The following is an 18,788-nucleotide window of genomic DNA, read 5'->3' as shown; positions in this document are numbered from 1 at the left end:
GAGGGGACCTGTGCTGGCCCCTGAGCCGGGGAGCAGCAGCTGGGACACACGGCCAGGCAGCAGCACCTGCTCCAGGAGGCGTGTTAGAGCCTGGTGAACTAGCAGGGTGCTCTCCCCAGGCCATTCACGAGACCATGAACTGCAAGGAGTATCAGGACGACCTCAAGCGCCAGGCTCAGGACGACCAGGCTGCCAGGCAGACCACCGAGATGCTGACGGTAAGAGCCTGCTCTGGCCTGGCCCTTTTGTGGGCAGAGCGAGGCGGGGGGGACAGGGGGCAGGATAGGAAGGGGCTGCAGCCTAGCACTGAACACCCAGCCAGGGCGGCACAGCAGATTTAATGTAAAGAGGCGTGTGACCATTCTCAGCCCTCGCTGCGGCTTTAGGAAATGCCCTGACCAGGCGGATGGGGAGGGGGTTGTAGAGAGTGGGAGATAAGGGAACGCCCCAGCTTCCCACTGCCAGACCAGGGGAATGTGACTGCACCAAGAGGGCTCGCATGGCTCGGCTCCTGGGCATTCTGCTACCCGGTGGGTGCAATGGTCCAAAATGAGGGAGTATCGGCTTTAGAGAGCCAGGTAAAGCGACCAGGCCACTGATTCGGAGCCCAGCCGCTAGCCCCATCAGCTGCAAAGGGCAAATCCCAGTGAGTGTCTTAGGTGGCACTGCTGGGGATCCAGATGGGAATGGGAAGCCGGGGCCATCAGCTCCCCTGTGCATGTTAGCATTGCCCTCCTCTCCTTTCAGCTGATGGTCCAGAGGGGGGAGGCCATGCACTGTCCCACCTGTAAGATCGTTGTCCAGAAGAAGGATGGCTGTGACTGGATCTGCTGCACTGTCTGTCACACGGAGATCTGCTGGGTGACCAAGGGGCCGCGCTGGGGGCCAGCGGTAGGTTCGGAGCATGAACCAGCATGTGCGACTGTAGGTTCGACCTGGGGAATCCTGCCATTCTGCGGAGTCGCTTGCCCCAAAATTAAAAGAACCTGCCCAACACAAGCCCCTGTGGCTCTGCCTTCTCAAGTCTGCAAACAGCCCAACCCACATGCTCAGAGGCATGAACCACTGGACGCAGCTGGGCTGTTCACTCTGATTGTGACCATTTAAATGACCGCCTGCTGCTGCACACAGCTGGCCCTGGGGATGCTGGAGTGGCTGGCAGGGGTGCAGAGCCAGCCAGGGCTGTCGCGGCTCACAGCTCAGCTGGCTGCAGAAGTGGGGAGTTACTTCCAGTGCTCCATTACATTTTCCTTCCTCTCCCACCTCACAACGGGGAGGAAAATGTGATTTCCCCCCCCCCCCCCCGTGCCAAGAGCCTTGCCTGCCTCCAGCCTGCCCAAAACTCAGCCCTGCCAGCAGCCTAGCGCGCATGCCTGGCTCCCGGTCCCACGTCCTGACGGCCTCTTACCCCTCCCTCCACCGCCTGCATGTGCATCATCTCTCCTCTGCTTTCCTCTCCCCAGGGCCCGGGCGATACCAACGGTGGCTGCCGCTGCAGGCTGAACGGCGCTCCTTGCCATCCCCAGTGTCACAACTGCCACTGAGCACGCAGAAGCCAAGAGGAAGGAGGGGGCGGCCGCTCCCTACACAGTGCTCCAGCCCCGTTGGGGGGGCACACAGCTCCCCTCGAGCCCCTGGCTACTCTCCCCACCATGCCTTCACAGCCTGGGGCCAGGCCTGTCTGTTGCTGGCTCCCTGAGCCCACCACAAACTCATGTGTCCGCTCGGGGAAGGACTGCGCAGGTCAGCAGCCATGGGGCGAGCGGAGCGTTCCTGTTTCGTGGATTGAAGGCGGACTTAGGAGAAGGCTGGGTGCTGGCTGCCCCGTGCTGGGAACCCAGTGCCCTGTGAAAGTTGAGGGGGCCCTACCTCACAAGCTGCTCCCTTCGCGTGTCCTGCTGCAGCAGCTGTGGAGAAAATGACCGGGCTGGGTTGGAACAGCAGGCTGGGAACATTCGGGCTCCTCTAGTTCATGGAGGTGGCAGGTACATTAGTGTCCCTCAGGCTTGAAGGAGCCCTTCCTCATCCCTTAGGGAAAAACATGGCTCCCCCTCGCCTACAGGTCAGCATTGCAGCCTGAGCCATTTCGCCAGCCACAGGGAAAAGGGTTTTTGGTGCCCCGCATCTCCCAAGTGGCCAAGCAGAAAAAAGGGCCAGCCCCTCAGAGAGGAGCAAAACTGCTGAGCAGTGCAGGGGATTGCCTGGGCCACCACCCCTCCACCTGGCTCCAGTTACAGCCTCCAGCCTGCCCGCTGCAGCCCATTGGCACGTCTCAGTCAGCTGGTGCAGCAGGCCCCAGCCCAGCTGGCGTGCACGGTCCGCTCCAGGGCACTGGGGACAGACCGGGCAGTGTTGGGTTCTTAGCAGGCAGCTTTCGTTGCCCTCCACCTGGATTTACAATAAAGAGCCGCAACTTTTGGTCTGGAAGTTTGTGTGTCGACCCAGTGGTGCTGTGCCTGGTTATGCAGATATGGCATCTCCTGAGAGGCAGGTTTAGCCTGCCCCTCGCACATCAGTGGGTTGTAGACGTAACTGCCAAACTAGGCCAAATAATTCCTGCTGGGGAGGGGCTGGTGTCTGTCAGCAACTGGTCTCACTGTGAAAGAATCTCCACACAAGCTGCCAAGTCAGCATCACTCCATTGCCGTCCATGCTGATTTATCCCAGCCGAGGAGCCAGTCCCCTGGCTAATGCCTGAGCCGTGCACGAGACCCCCCTGGGCTCCTGGCTATTCATGGGTAAATCCCACTTCCCTTTACAAGATCTGGCTACCTGGCTTTTCCTTCGGGGTGAAGTCCGACTCCCTTCCTGGCCTATGCTGCTGGATAGCAGAACGCTGGTAACTAGCTGCTGTTGTGCAGGGGTGGGCTGCGTTTCACCAGCGGATGAAGTGATACGTCCAGTTTAACATTCCTACAACATAAACTTTAAACGTGATTATGAAAATTACTTCTTGAGAGGAAGTCACAGCATGCTAAAAATAGCACCAGCCCACTCTAGCAAACCGCGTGCCTGAAACACGTCATGGAGCTGGGGAGAGGCACACCAGCAGTGTCTGCAGGGCTGCTAATGAACTCAAACCCAGCTGTAGATGGTGCTGCCAGGCTGGGGTCAATGGGAGACGACTGGATGGGTGCCACACAGCCTCCTTTCGAGGTGGCTAAGAGTGACATGGGCAACATGACCAGCATCTCTGACCATGGCACTAAGTGCATTGCCTCCCTGCTCGCCCGCCCATTCTCTCGTCCTTTCACCTTCCTCAGTGGCAAAGAGGGAACTAGAAACAATGAAGCCCCTTGAGCAGCGACACATCTGAGTCAGTGGCAGAGCTGGAAACAGAACCACAGGGTGACTCACTCACTGCACAGCACGACCAGCTCCAGGCTCGGGAGAGACAGAAAAGCCAATTTTGCACGGCCCAAGCTGCAAGCCACGTGCCTGGGCAGCCAGGAGACCTGCTAGCCCCGAGGTGCACTCACACGGGGGGGAGGTATGTGGTAACCGGGTATTGCTGTTTATTTTACACAGTTCTGTACAAAACAGCATTTACATGTGTATACAAGTCTTTATACAGAGTAAACCACCTGAAGAGAACAGTGTCTTTCAGCAGGGGCCATCCTGGCCTCCTCCATGAAGGTGTGAAAAGAGAATGAAACAGTTACGTTCCTGGAGAGCCAGAGTGCAGGCCAAGCGCACCAGCTATCAGTCTCCAGGGACCCTCAGCCACGGAAGGGTACTAAAGGCTCAGTAACCCCTCCAGGCGGGAATGGGCTGGAAACCGCTCCGAGCGTGAAAGGCAGGGGTTCACACTTAGGTGTGGGAGGTGTCTGACTGGATCCCCAAGCTATGGCGTTTTGATCTGTACACGCAAGGGGAAATCACACAGTGCACACAACACTCAGCGCCACAACAGGTCCCTGCAATGGCACCTTGTCGCTTCACTAGGCGGCAGAGATGTTTGTGTTTTTCCCTCAGGAGTCAGTAACATCAAGTCTCCTCTTCCCTGTGTGTGGTGGAGGACCAGAGAGCTGGAACAGGCACTCATAGCCTGTAACTGAAGCATGGACAGAGGGTTTCGACCTTTAACAAAGATCTTTCCTGCCAGCTGCATCTGGTGTTGGAGCTAGAGGTGTTAACAGGAAAAACAATGTTAAAAGCCGACTATACCTCTCAACTGCTCAGTATTTGCTCCTCGATACCTGTGATATCAATCCTACCAGCTCTCTAGTTGCCCAGCATCTGATAAGCAAAGCAGGTGAGACAAGATCTGAATTTCTAATGTAAAAAAAACAGCAGAAAGATTTTCAGAAGGGGGAGGGAACTCCTTTCCAACTGCCTTTACACAACAGAAAAGGCCAAACCCCCCCACTGTATTTTAATTGTACAGGTCAGGCAGGATTTGCAGAAGCCCCTGAATTAGGAGCATAAACCCCACTGAATGGGACTTGTACTTTCAACTCACCTCAGTGCTTTGGAAAAATCCTCCCACACACTCCCTCTTCTTAATTCCCTGCCTGGGCCTACCACAAACCACACCAAGTTAAACAAGGGCCAAACACTGCAGAAAGGCTCATCTCTCTTGGGAGCTATATAGGAAGGTATCTTCTGTCTCAATGAGATCAACTGCAAGCATCCAAGGTGCCCCGGATGGAACCAGGGTCCTGGGTTTGTATTTAGGCAAGGAAGGTAAACCATGTGAGAAAATAACCCCCGGGGAGAGCGCCCTCCTCTTCTAGAAGTGGTTTTTTTTTTTTTTTTTTAAATAAAGTGCTTCATTTAACAGCTCTTCCCATACCCCCAACTCCATTTATTGCAACGCAGAGGATGCCACCAACAACTTCCCATTGGTTGGGCAGCCCACTCCCCTGCAGCCAAAAATTGACAATACCTTTTACACATGCAGCATGTTAGAAGACATGCTGGCCAAGGGGAGGAGTGAGTGCTTGATCAGTGATTAGCCAGATGTCACTAGAAAGCAAGGTGCCCTCAAAGAGGGGCCAACAACAGAAAGGGGAATGGTGCAAATTTCCTCCTTGCTTTTTTGTTTCTTGAATCAAAACATACCACAGACATCAGCCACTGCAGAAGCAAAGGGCAATTTGTTTGCTCAGAGCCCTGCTCCCATCCGATAAAGTTATGCTTGTATAAGGTGCGCACTGCTGTTATCTAGGCACTATTACTTCCTTACGCTGCAGTTCTGAAGGGCATGGTGCCTTCGGGACTGAGAGCACAGTCAGAGTAACTCAGATATAAAATTGACTGTATTAAGAATGAATAAAAGGCTCTAGATTACTGCAGGGCACAAAGCTTCTAGTATATTCAGATTTCCTTAACTCTTCAACCAACACCTAATTTCCAGGTGTGTAACTGCTGGAAACAGGGACAGATGGCATTGGGTGGGATGCAGCAGGGGACAGTCAGTCACCTGGGAAGCAGTGGGGCAGGGTAAGGGCACTTGTGGGAGGGGTTAGCAGCAGTGGAGGAGGAGGAGGTAGAGATGTGTAGTGTCTATTGGCTTAGTTTAAGTCGGACAGTACTAGGTGCTTGGAGGTTTTGGGGCTGGGAGGAGGAGAAGCTCGCAGCAGATCTGGTGAGCGGCTGGGCTCTAGGCACCTGGGGTCAATTTCTGGAAAAGTCACTGACCTGCAGCATTTTAAGGGTTGACGTGAAAGTCTGAACAGTTATTTGGCGAGACATTTTAAAGGGGCTTCCAGGGGCAATGGCTTCTGTCCTGCCGTAAGCTATTTTGCATGGTGGAAAGCATTTTTTTATTTTAAAGGCTGTGTTTAAAAGTTAGCAATTGAAATGGCTTCTCTAGGTGTAGTAACAGGAGCTGGTGTGGTCTGGCAAGTAACTGTTCACACCTGGGGCAAATAATTCACACTCAGCCCTGCCTTATCTTGCTGAACTGAAAGAACCAACTACGCTTACCACCAGTCAAGTTGGTGTGGCTGGCTGAGAGCTGACCTCTCTCCAGCAGACCAGAAAAAGCCCATAGATGTTCCCGCCTGTAAACATACCAGACTGGGGAGATTAGGACACTAACTTAACTCATGCAGTTATACAGTAGTGACACCCTTGAACCCTAATGTTAGTCTAGGGGGTCTATTCCCATGAGAGGAATTTGTGAAGAGGGCTCTGCTCTACTAAAACATTGCCTGCAGAGCAAGAAAACGATCCAAGTGTTGGTAAGTCCAGGACTCTGCAGAAAGCGGAGTGCTCGGGGGGAGGGCAGAAAGGGATGCTATGGGAACCAGAAAGCTACTTACACCATTCGTCAGGAGTCTAACCTCCCCTACAACCCACTCAGTTCCCAGACTGACTCCTCGTGCAGATGTGACTGCTCATCTACCTGAAAATATTTAGTCGTTTCCTCTCCCATTACACTCTGGGGAGAGAACGTCAGAGTGCTTCAAGAGACCGACACACACGCAGCCCTGCAGGTGTCCAGCCACTGGGTGTGAAACCTGACCTGCCAGGCTGTTCCAGGCATTGTCAGCTCAGGAAGTGTTCGCTTCTAATTCCTCAGAGTAAGAGAGGAGGAGTTTCCTTGCTGCTCAGGGAGGCGAGAACAAGGTGAGCATCCTCACATGGTGAGCACTGCTGCTGGGCCAGTCCCCCTCCGCCTCGGAGACAAAGGCAAGTCGTGTTAAGGAGGGCAGCAGGACTAGAAAATTCTCGACACCAGTCATCTTTAGACAAGTCCTTTCAATAAAGGAAACACCGTCCTCTCCTGCCATGGCAGGACGTGATCTTTAAAGTGGCAGGGCACCATTCTCCCTCCATCAGGGGAAAATCTGCAGTTCGAACTTGGGTGCCCATTCTAGTGCACTCTTCACCACGGCAAGAGCAGCTGCCCCCAGTGCCACTGTCAGCCCCATCACTGCCAGCTTGACAAAGCGGTTGGTCCTTGGTTTTGTCAAGATGGATTTTGTCCGTTCCTCCACTCGGAGCCGGTCCCTGAAGCGTTGCCGCAGCACAGTGTCTGGTCTCTGCTGGGCTGAAGCCAACTCAAAGTCTTTAAAGGTGGAAGCAGCGGTCCTGCAAGTGAAGAGAAAAGGAGCTGAATGGGTCCTTCTGCACCCAGACACTCTTGGCCCACAGAAAACTGCTCCAAGCAGGATGAGCATTCCTCAGCACACTCCACTCTGCCGGCTGAACGAGAGCGATGCAGGAGCAGGGGACCGCGGCCCTACACTGTCCCCAAAGCAACTAACTGAAGTGCAAAGAGAAATGTTGGTAAAAACCACTGCTCCACACGTTACTGCCAATGCCACGGGGACAAAGCCAGAGGGCAAGTGACTGCAAAGGATGGAAACCGGTGTTCCAAACAAAACCTGAAAGAGACGTTTGTCATGGAAAAGCAGCACTCTGGAGTAGTGAGGCCCTTTCAGCTTTGCTGGTTTGATTAGGCATTAACAGAGCATTGCTAACACTTTAAAATAGTTCATGGAGGATAGGTCCCTCAATGGCTCTAAGCCAGGATGGGCAGGGATGGTGTCCCTAGCCTCTGTTTGCCAGAAGCTGGGAATGGGCAACAGGGGAGTACCTGTTCTGTTCATTCCCTCTAGGACACCTGGTATTGCCCACCATACAGGATACTGGGCTAGACGGACCTTTGGTCTGACCCAGTAATGCCGTTCTTATGTTAGTCAGCCCTTAAGTACTGTTCTGCTGGTGTTGTAGCCACCAGCCCCAAGAACAGTTCATCCAACAAAGTGAGAGTATCATCTTAATACCACATTCAAACAAAGCTCTGTTATCCCGACCAACTGCTACGGGGTTTAGATTTGTGTGGGGACCAAATGGCAGAGAGGAGCTTGGGCTTTTGGACCCCAAGACGATGAATCCCAGCCCACAGAAGGAATGGATCCAGCAGAGAGGGGGCAGCATAGGGAGTGCCAAGGGAGCGAGGAAGCTGTCAGGGAGTTTGTGCAGAAGAGGGAAAGGCAGAGCCTGTTGGAATGAGCCAACCTGTATGGCTTGGCTTGGCTTTCTTTTAAAGAGCTGTGACCAGGTGAAATGGAACATTCTGCCTGCCCAGGTCAGAAGCACGAGGATTTAAAGCACACGCTCTGATCCTCGTCATACTCCATTCCTGCGAGCACTTTCTGAGATGGACACTGGGCTTCCCTCCTGCGCTGCGCTAATGCTGCGTGCTGGGAGTCGCACAGGGAAACTCACCTCTCAGCACGCTGCTGTGCTGCCTTCCTGGCAAGCTCCGACGGAGGAAACTGGACGAAGAGATCCCCAGCTCTGCTAATCAGGGTCTCGTAGGGAAGGTCCTGTGGGATCTGGGACAAGAGATGGTGGACAGAGGCCATGTCGCAATCGCAGTCCAGAACCTCCTGCTCCCGATATAGCACTATCTGCAAAGGGAAGGAAGAGCAGCTCAGTGCTCTGGGGTAGGATGGCACCCTTTCTGTTTTCATTCATGACTGCCACCTCTAGGGCCTGGAAGGAACTCGGCCTGCCATGAAAAGGGACCCCCCGATTCTTAATGAATTCCAGGATCCAGCCTGCAGGTGCATAGGAGACCTAGTAAGTTCCCCCAGCTGCTCTGAAGCCATGAAAAGCTCCTGCCGGAGGTGCTGTGGCTGTGGGAGCAGTCCAAGACTCCTGAGCCAGGCCCAGTCAATATCTGAACAAGGCACCCTGGGGTGAAACTGCTTTGGAAGCGACATTTGTTTAGGTGGCGCTCAGATAAATGGCACATGGACACAAATCAGAAACCTGCTTGCAACCAAGCCCTTACTGTAAATAATGCCTTGGTAAGTCTCCATCTCAAATTGCAGTGACAATGCCAAGGAAAAGAATTCCAGTCAGTATTGCACCCAGGGTCTGCCCAACACATTCACGCCCTGCTGTAGTATGAAACAACAGGCTTAAGCTTGCTGTATGTCCTGCCTCCCTCTTAGCCACACAGTGCAGACATGTCAACTGCCCTGTATGGGAATAGCAGGAAGGTGAATACAGCTGGGATTCCACTCCCAGGGTTCAGAGATCGGGGCAGTGGGCAAAGAGAGACATGTGATGTTCTTCACTAAAAACACGCTGAAGTCACTAAACCCCATTCCCTCGGAAAGGGCTTTAGGTACACCTGACACTCTAGATGGAACAGGGTTAGAAGCCAATGCTGAATTCACTAGCCCCATCTGGGTAACTGTTAATGGTACACACTGGTTTCATTCATTTACAAAAATCACAACAGGATACCGACCACAGCAGCAAAGTAAATGGGCATCAGCGGGTGACATGCCAGGAAGAAGTCATACAATCGCACCACATGTCGGAAGTCAGCCAGGACATGCCCAAACCAGGTGATCAGCCAACTGAGTGCAAAGATGGTCCCCACTTCAGCACTGTGCAAATAGAAGACATCCAATTAGACAGCTCACCTGCTACCAGAATCTCCTCGGCCACACCTCTCCAGTGTGGATAAAAGTACCTTCTGGTGATCCCTTAATGCCAGGGGTTCCTCCATTTCTGGTAAGGGACGGGCCATTGGCCATCAGTGATGAGAGGTTAGGGCCCAGCCCATTTCTGGTAAGGGACGGGCCATTGGCCATCAGTGATGAGAGGTTAGGGCCCAGCCCATTTCTGGTAAGGGACGGGCCATTGGCCATCAGTGATGAGAGGTTAGGGCCCAGCCCACTACTATAACTGCCCCTCTCCCCCCGACAGACATGGAAACGCACAGTGACTGCATCACATACACTCAGGTGCATCTTGGAATGTCACCTGTAGCCGAGGATTCCCTCAGTTCCCAGATCACCACCGCCTGGAAGCGGTTCATTCAGAGAGGACACAGTTCCATCACAAAGGTCGGGAGTTTGACCCCGGAGTCTCTCTTCAGGAGGGTTTTAAAGAGAGTGATGTGTGCTGCACTCATGTATAGCAAACCGCACGGTATGCGTTACAAACCTGCCAGCAGGGCTCCCCACTCTGAAGAGTTACCAGCCCCTGGGAGTCTGCCGCCAACATCACTAGAGATATTGCTAGCACAATGAACAGCGCAGCCATGGGTCTAGTGGGCAAGGGACTCTGAACAGAAGTTTCCCACCTCTGCTTTTCTCTGGATAGGTCCCCGCCTTTCCCTTGATTTCAACCCACCGCCATTTTTGAAAGGTGCCCCAATTATCCTCAGGGCCAATGATAAACTGCAGAAGGCCCCCAGGGGAGATGTCTCAGCGCTCACAGAACTATACAAATGAGGCAATCAGAACTGACTAATTAGAACTGTGTCCCACACCAGCTGCTAATCATTTTGTCATGCAAGCACAGATGATAAGGGGCCAGGGTGGTGATGTTACAGTATGACCCAGCCCTCAAGACACAGTGTAATGGCTTCAAAAGCAAGGGGCTGCGGGAAAACCAAGGGCCACAAGGGTTTCCTCATTTATCAGCGGTGGGGCCGCAGCTCCATTCTGAGGAAAGCACCGCTGTGCTGTGCAGGTCCTGACCCAGTTGAGCCACACAGTGCCTTGGAATAACACCACGAGAACGGCAGGGCTTGGCTGGGAGCTGCCAATGAACCCCGTGAGAAAGGGAAAGGTTTGGTGAATCTTGACGAACCTTTGCATGAAGTCATGGAGTTCAGGGTTCACCTGGTCTATAATGGGCATCAGGTAATTTAAAATGTGCTTGGTGTTGTCCATTGTTGGGTCCATAAAATCCCTGTCACAAGACAAACATAAGCTCCATCAGGTAACAGTGTCATTCTGGTCCCATTCACCACTGTGGGTGCACAACACACAGAGCAAGTCAGAAGTTAAGACACACTTGCAACCTAATTGACCCCTGGGGTGGGGGTGTCCCTACAACTGCATCTCAGGGAGTTCTGACCCTGTTGCATCCCACCCCTTCCTGAGATCCAGCCTCACAACAAGTAGTCAGAAAAGAGCCAGGGACTCTGCCCTAGCACACCCTCTTCCCTGCAACAGCCACCTACCGCTAGCAGTAAGAACTAACCACTGGTCTACACACAGCCTTGCACCGAAATTACAGCACTGATTTTATTCACACCTTTTGCTACGTCCGTGCACACCTGAGTGCAGATAGGAAAATAACGTTAGCACAAGCCTAATGCCTTCCCAGTGCCAAGGGTTGTAGCCAACAGCTCCCCACTGGGGGACTGGAGAAGACTCCCTTCAAAACCAGTCCTATTGCCAGAGGCTGACTTCCAGCCTGGCTGACACACACAACTCACTCAGACTCAGATTCTCCCACGGTACCTGGCCATGCTCACCGCTAAGCAGGTCCAAGACAGCCTATTGCACTGTATGAAAAGTGAGCCATTGCGTGAGGCCACTCTGGGGGCAGCCATGGAAGTGACAATGGAACAGGCGGTCACAGGAGGGGCTATGAAGTGGGTTTTTCATTTACAGAGGCAGTGCATTCCACGATGACATTAGAACAACCAGCCCTCAGTTCAGCTTTCATATCATTACCACTGCAGTTTCACAGCACCCCAGGCCTTGTTAGCACTGTCGGCTAAAAGCAGCCAGTCTATTCACGCTTTGCTTTTCAGGCTCTAGGCGCTTCTTTGTTTTCCCTGCATTTCCAGACTCTTCCCTATGTGAATGGCAGGAAAGGCTTCTCCACAACATGCGGCTTCTGACAGGGAAGGCAGGCAGGAAGCTCCTCGTCACCCCACTCTGCAGGAGACGCGCCACGCGTGCCCAGCTGAAGTACCTGAGGTGGTGGGTCGAAAGCTTTTCCACAAGAGCAGTCGCCAGTCTCTCCCCCACGACCAGCAGAAAAGTCACCACAATGTCATGGTAGCCCTGGTAGTAGTGCAGCTGGGGGTTGCGCTGTAAAACCTGCAGGATGCTGTCGATCAGTTCTTCCTGGAGCCCTTCCCTCTGCTCATCTGGCATCCCTGTGGGGACAGCAGCAGATGGGCCTAGTACAAGGCTGAGTCAGAGACCTGACAAGGCACCTGCCACGTACTGTGTCAGTCAACCCACAGAATCCCAGGAGCAGTCTAATCAGCTGTGCCATGCAGAGACGGCCACAATCTCAATGTCCTGACAATTGTCAACCAACCCTATCTGAGCGTGGGGCATGGTGCCGTGGTCTGAGCATGGGACTAGAAACCAGCAACTCCTGGCTATTAATATTCACTTTGCAAGGCTGAGGAGGATTTACTAGTATTTGTGAAACATCTTGAAGGCTAAATTCCACTCCATGCCTGTAAGTGCTGAGGATTTTAATTATTTTGAATATTCCAGATGTCCTAATTAAACTAACCCCCTTTCATGGAAACTGTGCTGAGTTTGTAAAACTCACGGAAACCACTGCACTGCCCATCTCTAGACAGGGTTCTTCTGCCCACTGACAAAAGCATCTTTGGAACAGAACGCCATGTGTAGAGAAAACCGTATCCACCTTTTGCCAGGACCCGTTTAAGTAGATACAGTGCCCCCCGGCAGAACAAGCTTCACAAAATCCCAAGGACAACACAAAGATCTTTTTTTGGTCTATTATGAATTCTAAGCATTGTCAGAATATGGCCATTCAGAAGCAATATGGTGTTAGCAGAACCTCGAGCTACAGGGATCTGCATGGTATCTACAACACACTGAAGATCTGAATATACTGACTGTTTATACAAAGGAAAAAAAGCAAGCCGTGAAAAGCAGTTTCTGCCCAGGAGCAACAAACAGCTGCTCTGCAAAGTCAGGTAACTGCTAGTGTAAAAGGGTCTAGAAATAGCACCAAGCACCAACCAACCGTATGAACTAAGCAAAGGCAAGGTTTTGTTATTAAACATTGAGAGCTGTTCTAGGTTGGTGCATGACAGTCACTGGAAGGAACACGCTTTAGCAATGATTAAAAAAACCCAAATCCACGTAAATCATTCGTGAACTCAGGCTCCAAACCCAGACATGTTTCAGCCCAAGACACATGTAGGAAAATGGTAAACCCCTCAAACGCCGTACACGAGTCTGTCGCATCCTATGAACAGCAGCAGAACGGCCAGGGATGGCTATATCTGAGTCAGGCCTCTCTAGATACAGGGCGAGTTTTAACTGTACCAGATGGGCTGGCAGAATGAGTCAGCAAGTTAAGGGCGAGAATTTAGTGTGGAAAGAACATGCTGAAAAACAGCTGCAGTGCAAGCCTGCAACCATATCTGAAATGGGTGTTGCTGCAAACAGGTCGGAAAGGCCTTTCCAGAAGAGACCATTTCTATGGGCCCCTGGAGTGCTGCTCCTGCAGATCTACTGTGGCCCCTGAAGTGAGATGCATCACATGGAGGTGTGGGGACAGGGAGCTCCTGGTGCACATGGAGCTTCCCTGCTATAAACAGGAAGACCATCTCACCGGGTGGGAAGCGGCGCAGGGATCGCCTTACATCCAGTAACACCTGCTGGTAGTCGTCATTGTCCTCCCGCAGCTCCTTTCCTGATGGAGAAAGAAGAGCATTACAAACCCACCCGGGGCACTGAGTAGCATACAGAGTGCATTAGAGGGAGCTGGTTCAGAGAAGGACCCTGCACAAGTCAAGGGCATGAAATTTAGGCCCCAAACTGATCAAGTTCCCAATTTTAGATCCCCATTTTCACTTGTTACACATGAGCCCAGTATTGCTATACATTCTGGCACTGTCAATACCAATTTATGACATTCCAGTGCCAGAAAACAGGGCACGAATTTCTTTTGTACAAACATCATTTTAAGATCCTTACATCATCATCTTTCCTTTGTCATAAATCTTTGCCCCATCACCATACCACTGGAGTAAGGCAGAATATAGCTTTAAGACATTACATAGGGGTAGAGGCAACACCACACAGTTTAATAAATAGAAATTGAGTGAAATTAAGGATGGGTAGCTAAGATATTTAAAACACGTAAGTGGAAGAAATCATTACCGTGCCATAAGCCACGCACACAACTGTATGGAGTGAACATTAGTCCCCAGTCTCCTGCAGCTCTGCATTTTTAATACAACCCTAGCTACTCCAGGACAACCAGGAATGCACCCTTTTGAACAGATACTTCTGCTCACAAAAACCCATCTTACTCTCTGGGGGCTGTCGAAGTAAAAACTACTGCATATGGAACTCCTCCAGGTCTGCGTATCAAGCAAATTTTCCCTGCCTCGGATGTGACTTATTCTATGTACAAGCTTCAATTTACAGTAATTTGGCCACTGATTCACCCACGCCTAGGACAGGAAGGTCCATTTAGTATTCAATAAAGCCAAGCTCCCATTCACGATAAAGGTAATTAAACTAGATACGTTTGCAACATAGCAGCTTTTTGCTACTAGTTAACGTGCACTTTGCAAGAAAATTACACCAGACCGCAACAGCTGTGTTCCAAACACGCTTACTTCAATCAATGTGGCCCACCAGTAAAAGGGCTCTTACAGTGCAATGGAAAAATAAAAAATTCAGGTCATTCCTGGATCTGCTATTCATATCATTAAATATGTAACGCAGGTGAAACCACGGAATCGTTCTGCGCCACAAGTATGATTCTCAAGCAAGCGCAATGGAAAAGGCATCTCAATTTACATGAAGAAAACGCAAGTTAAAAACAGCCCAATTCAAGCCCTATGTATGTACAAAGATCACTAGAGTTTTTCCCAAAGCAGCAAAGAAAGGGCTTCTCTGTACCTGGAGCAGGAGGCAGATCATCCGTCTTCACGTTGAGAAGCTTTGGCCATACTTTGCAACGAATCTCATCTGTCAGGAGACCCCCTTCACTGATCGCCATTCGTCTGAGTGCAGCCACATCAATGGGATCGCTGTTCAGGGCCTGATAAATCTCCGCTACTTTCCTTTTCTTCTTAGAATTATACTCTGCAAGAGGAACAAAAAATAAAGTTTCAGGATTACAGCTATTGTCCAGCATGCAAAACGAAGGCACAGACTGGATTAGCTCACAGATGCAAAGACCATGTAAAAAAAATTGATCGAAAAAACATGTTGGGTCACCCCGGCTAGAGATGGGAGGCGCCTAGGAGATTATTCACTCTGCTTCCCCTGCAAGGGCAGATTATATATGACCTATCATCACTGGATACCAAGAATCTTCACCAAAGGCCACGCATAACAACGGCACTTTCACCACTTAAAGTGCCAACTCCACTACCCTGCTACCAGCTCTGCAATTCCTTCACGCCCTGTGAGATCTCACTGGAATACAGGCTACTGTTCTTCAGATGACATATGAATTCTGAGGTGTCAGAGACGCAATCACTAATGTTCTACAGTATCCCTTGTCCTTCAATTCTAATGTCAACAGAACTGCCACTGCACCTGACCCAGTCGTTACTATTCAAAGCCACTTTGCAACTGTTTGCCTTCCCCTGCTGGGATGGCTCAGCTTGCAGCTGAGGTGTCAAGTGTTTCATAAGCCTGGTACTCTGCATTGCTACTGGCTGGCAGCTAGACTCTAGTATTGTTGAGCTGAGCTTACCCCAAATCAGTACCTAGAAACATCACGTAACTGAACATTTCCCCAATGCTGCCATATGTGCACAGGAACATTCACATTAGAATTACACTCCATTTCCATACAGATCATACCTACCCACCCTTCTGGAGTGTTGCAAGGATTTGCCAATGAATATCTGTAAAGTGATGTCAGGGCTAAGTACTGTCAAGCAAATATACCACGATGCCTTTATAGGACATTTGATTTTCAGGGACATTAGGTGGGGAAAAGAATGACACACACAATGCATGTAGGGAACTGCTTATTAACAGGTTAAAGGCATTAGACAGGACACAGAAATATTTCCTTCCAGCAGATTCCAGCGTGGCCATATTTGCAGTGGGGGACTTGCCAGCACCATGCTATGTGGGGAAAGAAAGGCAGCTGAGAATCAGCTGATTTCCATATCCTTTGGCAGCAAAATCCTTCCGTACGCGTGAAGGTTTTGTTTGAGAGCCATAGTTCCAGTGAGTAAAATGAGAGAGTACATCTAGCCTGCCTTCAAAAGCTTTCCCAACAAGCTCATGTTTGTGTGGCTTCCAGTCGAAACCCCACTCTCACCATCCATTACATCACCCCTTTGATCTGAACGGCATTAAACTGGCACTAAGTCAGTCTGGATGGGATTTTTTGGGGGGGCAGATGGACAGGGATGGACTAAATCTGGCCTAATGGAGAAAACGGTTGGTTTTCCCACCATGCTTTTCCTCACTGTCGTTTACAGCAACCCTTTGAACATTTGATATCAGAAGTGTTTCCTCCCCACTGCTCTTCCACCCTTGTCTGCTATTAGAGAGTTGCTCCTGAGTGCTCAGTTTATAGCATTATGTTCTGACGTGTCTGAATGAGAGAAACGGACAGGATGACAGGCTTTTCAAACACCTCCAAACAAGTCAGTAGCTCAAGTGGTGGATGGTACCCATCTAAACAGCATCCCTTTCAAAACTCATTTTGTATAGCTTGTTTTTCAATCAACATGTAGTTCTGCTTAGTTTTTGATAGGTCTGCAACTCCCTCTTAAGTAACAAGTCACCTGATGCCAGTAAACAGAGAAAGTTATCAAAACCTTATCCAGTAATTCTACTCTTCCTGTATTTCCTTTCTCCTCCCTGCTGCACACCAAGGTGTTAGTGTGTGAACAGAAGTTACCTCCTTTTACTCAGCTACTGCCTACTGAAGTCAAGCTTTAAAGTCAACACAAACACTGGACTGACACATAGTGAATGAATCAGGAAGGAGGAAAGAAAGCTTATAAAAGAGAACGCTCAAAGAATGTAGGAAGCAACACCCAGGAAAGAAAATATATGCTGCACTGGCCTCCCCCACATTACATTATTTTTAAAGTTGAAAGCGTGAAAATTGAGAACGGTTGCGTGGGGGTGGAAAGAATGCATATTTTCAAACATGTTTTTGATCCACCAACAATTTCTACTCAAGTCCCTAGCAAGTATCAATCACCACCACCTTGTCTGAGAGAAACGTGCAGCCAAAGGGATGAGGTAGGTTTTGCTAGACAAGTAATTCCAGGTCCTCCATAAAATAAGGCTCAGTTAGATTTTGTTTCTGTCCAGGACTAACGATGGAGCTCAAAGCCTGTGATAGGTGCTCTTTTACACAGTTGTACAAATAGACAGCTAAAGAAATAAATAAAACAAAGGTGCAGATGATCCCCTAGGATGCTAAAGGGCTATATAGAGATGGGCACATGTACCAGTGTCTGATTTCAGTAATTATGCTGAGAGAACTCTACAATTCCAATGGCATGTGGAAACAGAAAGCATTGGCACCGCATTGATAATATTTAACACCGAGGTAACACTTTGTAAAGATTGCAGCACTCCTGCGATGGCAGCAAATATTCTCCCATTTTACAGCTGGGGAAACTGAGGCTAAGGGAATGGTCCAATGCTGCACTGGGAATGGAACTTCTAGCCCTCCGTTCAAGCCACAGTCATGGAGCCCGTTAATCTCGCAGGCAATGGAAGAACAATTATATTCTGCTTGTCAAGACACAAAACTAAGATTGCCCTATTTGACTTGCTTTCCCCCTAAGTAGTCATTGGGACTACTCGCGCTTAAAGGTAAGCATGGGCACATTTGCAGGACGTGCGCACATTTGTGTTGCATCTGAAGGGAGGTTTTTACCTCACGAAAGCTTATGCCCAAATAAATCTGTTAGACTTTAAGGTGCCACCGGACTCCTTGTTGTTTCTGTGGATACAGACAAACACGGCTACCCCCCGATACTTGCAGGACTGGGGCCAACGTCACAAATAGGAAGAGAGTGGGTGTATTTGTATTTCAGAGGCACACTTAGGGCCCTATGGCGGTGGGTGGTGCACAAACACAAGACACAGGGCCCCAAAGAGTCTGGTTCAAGGCAACCAAAAGGCAACAGACACCAGGAAGGACGGGGGATGAATGGACGAGGGCAGCAGTCCTGAAGCCAGACCTGAACACAGTCTAAGTTACTGGCTATAAATACCCTTGGAGGGTAACAAACCCTTCGCCTGGGTCATCAGTGGTGTGCGCCTGAACTCCTAGTTCTGCTCCACTCGCCTCCCTTGGGCAGCCCCCTTGGGGTACAGCAGTCGAGCCCCCCCTGCACATTGTTACACAGCACCTCCCGCCAGAAGCACTCAGCGGGGTAAACAACTACCACATCCCCCCCCGGGCTACCACCGCCCTTCGGGTGCTGCAAAGGGAACCGGCCGGGTTGTCGCGGGCTTGTCCCTGCGCCATGGCCAGGCCAGGCCAGCCGCCCCCGGCTCGGTTCGCAGGCGCCCGCCGCGGGAGGGTCCGGGCCCAGCGGGGCAGTGGCGGGGCTCACACCCGCCAGGGGAGGGCCGGGCCCGCTACAGACCCCCGTGACACGGGGACAAGCCGCCGAACCGCCGCCGGGCTCGGGGGGCGGAAAGCTCGTTTGTACGGGACTTAGAGCCCGGCCGAGCCCCGGCGCTGGGCCCCCCAGCCGAGGCCGGACCCCCGAGCGGCGCCAGGCCCGGTGGGGGCTGGGACGGGGGGGAGGGGCCGCTCGCTGAGGCAGGCCCCGGCCCGGCCTGGCCGCGGGGACAGCTGGGACACGGGGGCTCCGAAGGGGCGGGGCTTGCAGAGACCCCTCCCCCCAGGCCAGGGCCCAGCCCCCAGCCCCCCGGTACCGTGCGGCGCGATCCCGTCCGGCGGCGGCGGCCTGCGCAGGGACATGGTCTCCGGGCGCCGAAGCGCATCCCGGGCGGGCGGGGCCCGGCTCCGCTTCCTGCGTTAGCGGCGCGCGGCCGCCGCTGTCATCGCGCCGAGCGCTTGCGCGTGAGGCGCCCGTCCCAGGGCCAGGGCGG

At 51.6% G+C, this 18,788-nt stretch overlaps 2 protein-coding genes across 7 annotated transcripts in view; one reads left to right on the top strand and one right to left on the bottom strand.

Annotated features, from left to right (window-relative positions):
* The window catches only part of RBCK1 (RANBP2-type and C3HC4-type zinc finger containing 1), a 16,453-nt gene extending 11,989 nt beyond the window's left edge, over positions 1-4,464 (top strand). For 3 of the 5 annotated variants that reach the window (XM_065566283.1, XM_065566286.1, XM_065566285.1), the window contains 2 exons: positions 120-218; positions 748-1,457. In XM_065566283.1, coding sequence (XP_065422355.1) covers positions 120-218; positions 748-1,107 — 459 coding nt within the window. In that variant the 3' untranslated portion in view covers positions 1,108-1,457. The other 2 variants (XM_065566284.1, XM_005304902.5) reach the window with 1 other exon arrangement.
* On the bottom strand, positions 3,494-18,788 carry TBC1D20 (TBC1 domain family member 20). Of its 2 annotated transcripts, none has more exons than XM_005304903.5 (8): positions 18,612-18,788; positions 14,631-14,816; positions 13,330-13,410; positions 11,695-11,881; positions 10,576-10,677; positions 9,221-9,362; positions 8,185-8,369; positions 3,494-7,041 (listed from the first exon to the last, which is right to left on the bottom strand). In XM_005304903.5, the coding sequence occupies exons 1-8, from the start codon at positions 18,655-18,657 to the stop codon at positions 6,786-6,788; spliced, it is 1,185 nt and encodes a 394-aa protein (XP_005304960.2). In that variant the 5' UTR covers positions 18,658-18,788; the 3' UTR covers positions 3,494-6,785. The 2 variants fall into 2 exon arrangements, with proteins under 2 accessions (XP_005304960.2, XP_065422359.1); XM_065566287.1 differs by lacking the exon at positions 18,612-18,788 and adding an exon at positions 17,939-18,413.

This window comes from Chrysemys picta, chromosome 13 (genome assembly GCF_011386835.1).
Source record: "Chrysemys picta bellii isolate R12L10 chromosome 13, ASM1138683v2, whole genome shotgun sequence".
NCBI lineage: Eukaryota > Metazoa > Chordata > Testudines > Emydidae > Chrysemys > Chrysemys picta.
Note: the sequence above shows the minus strand (reverse complement) of the source record. Positions and strands in the feature narration are given on the sequence as shown.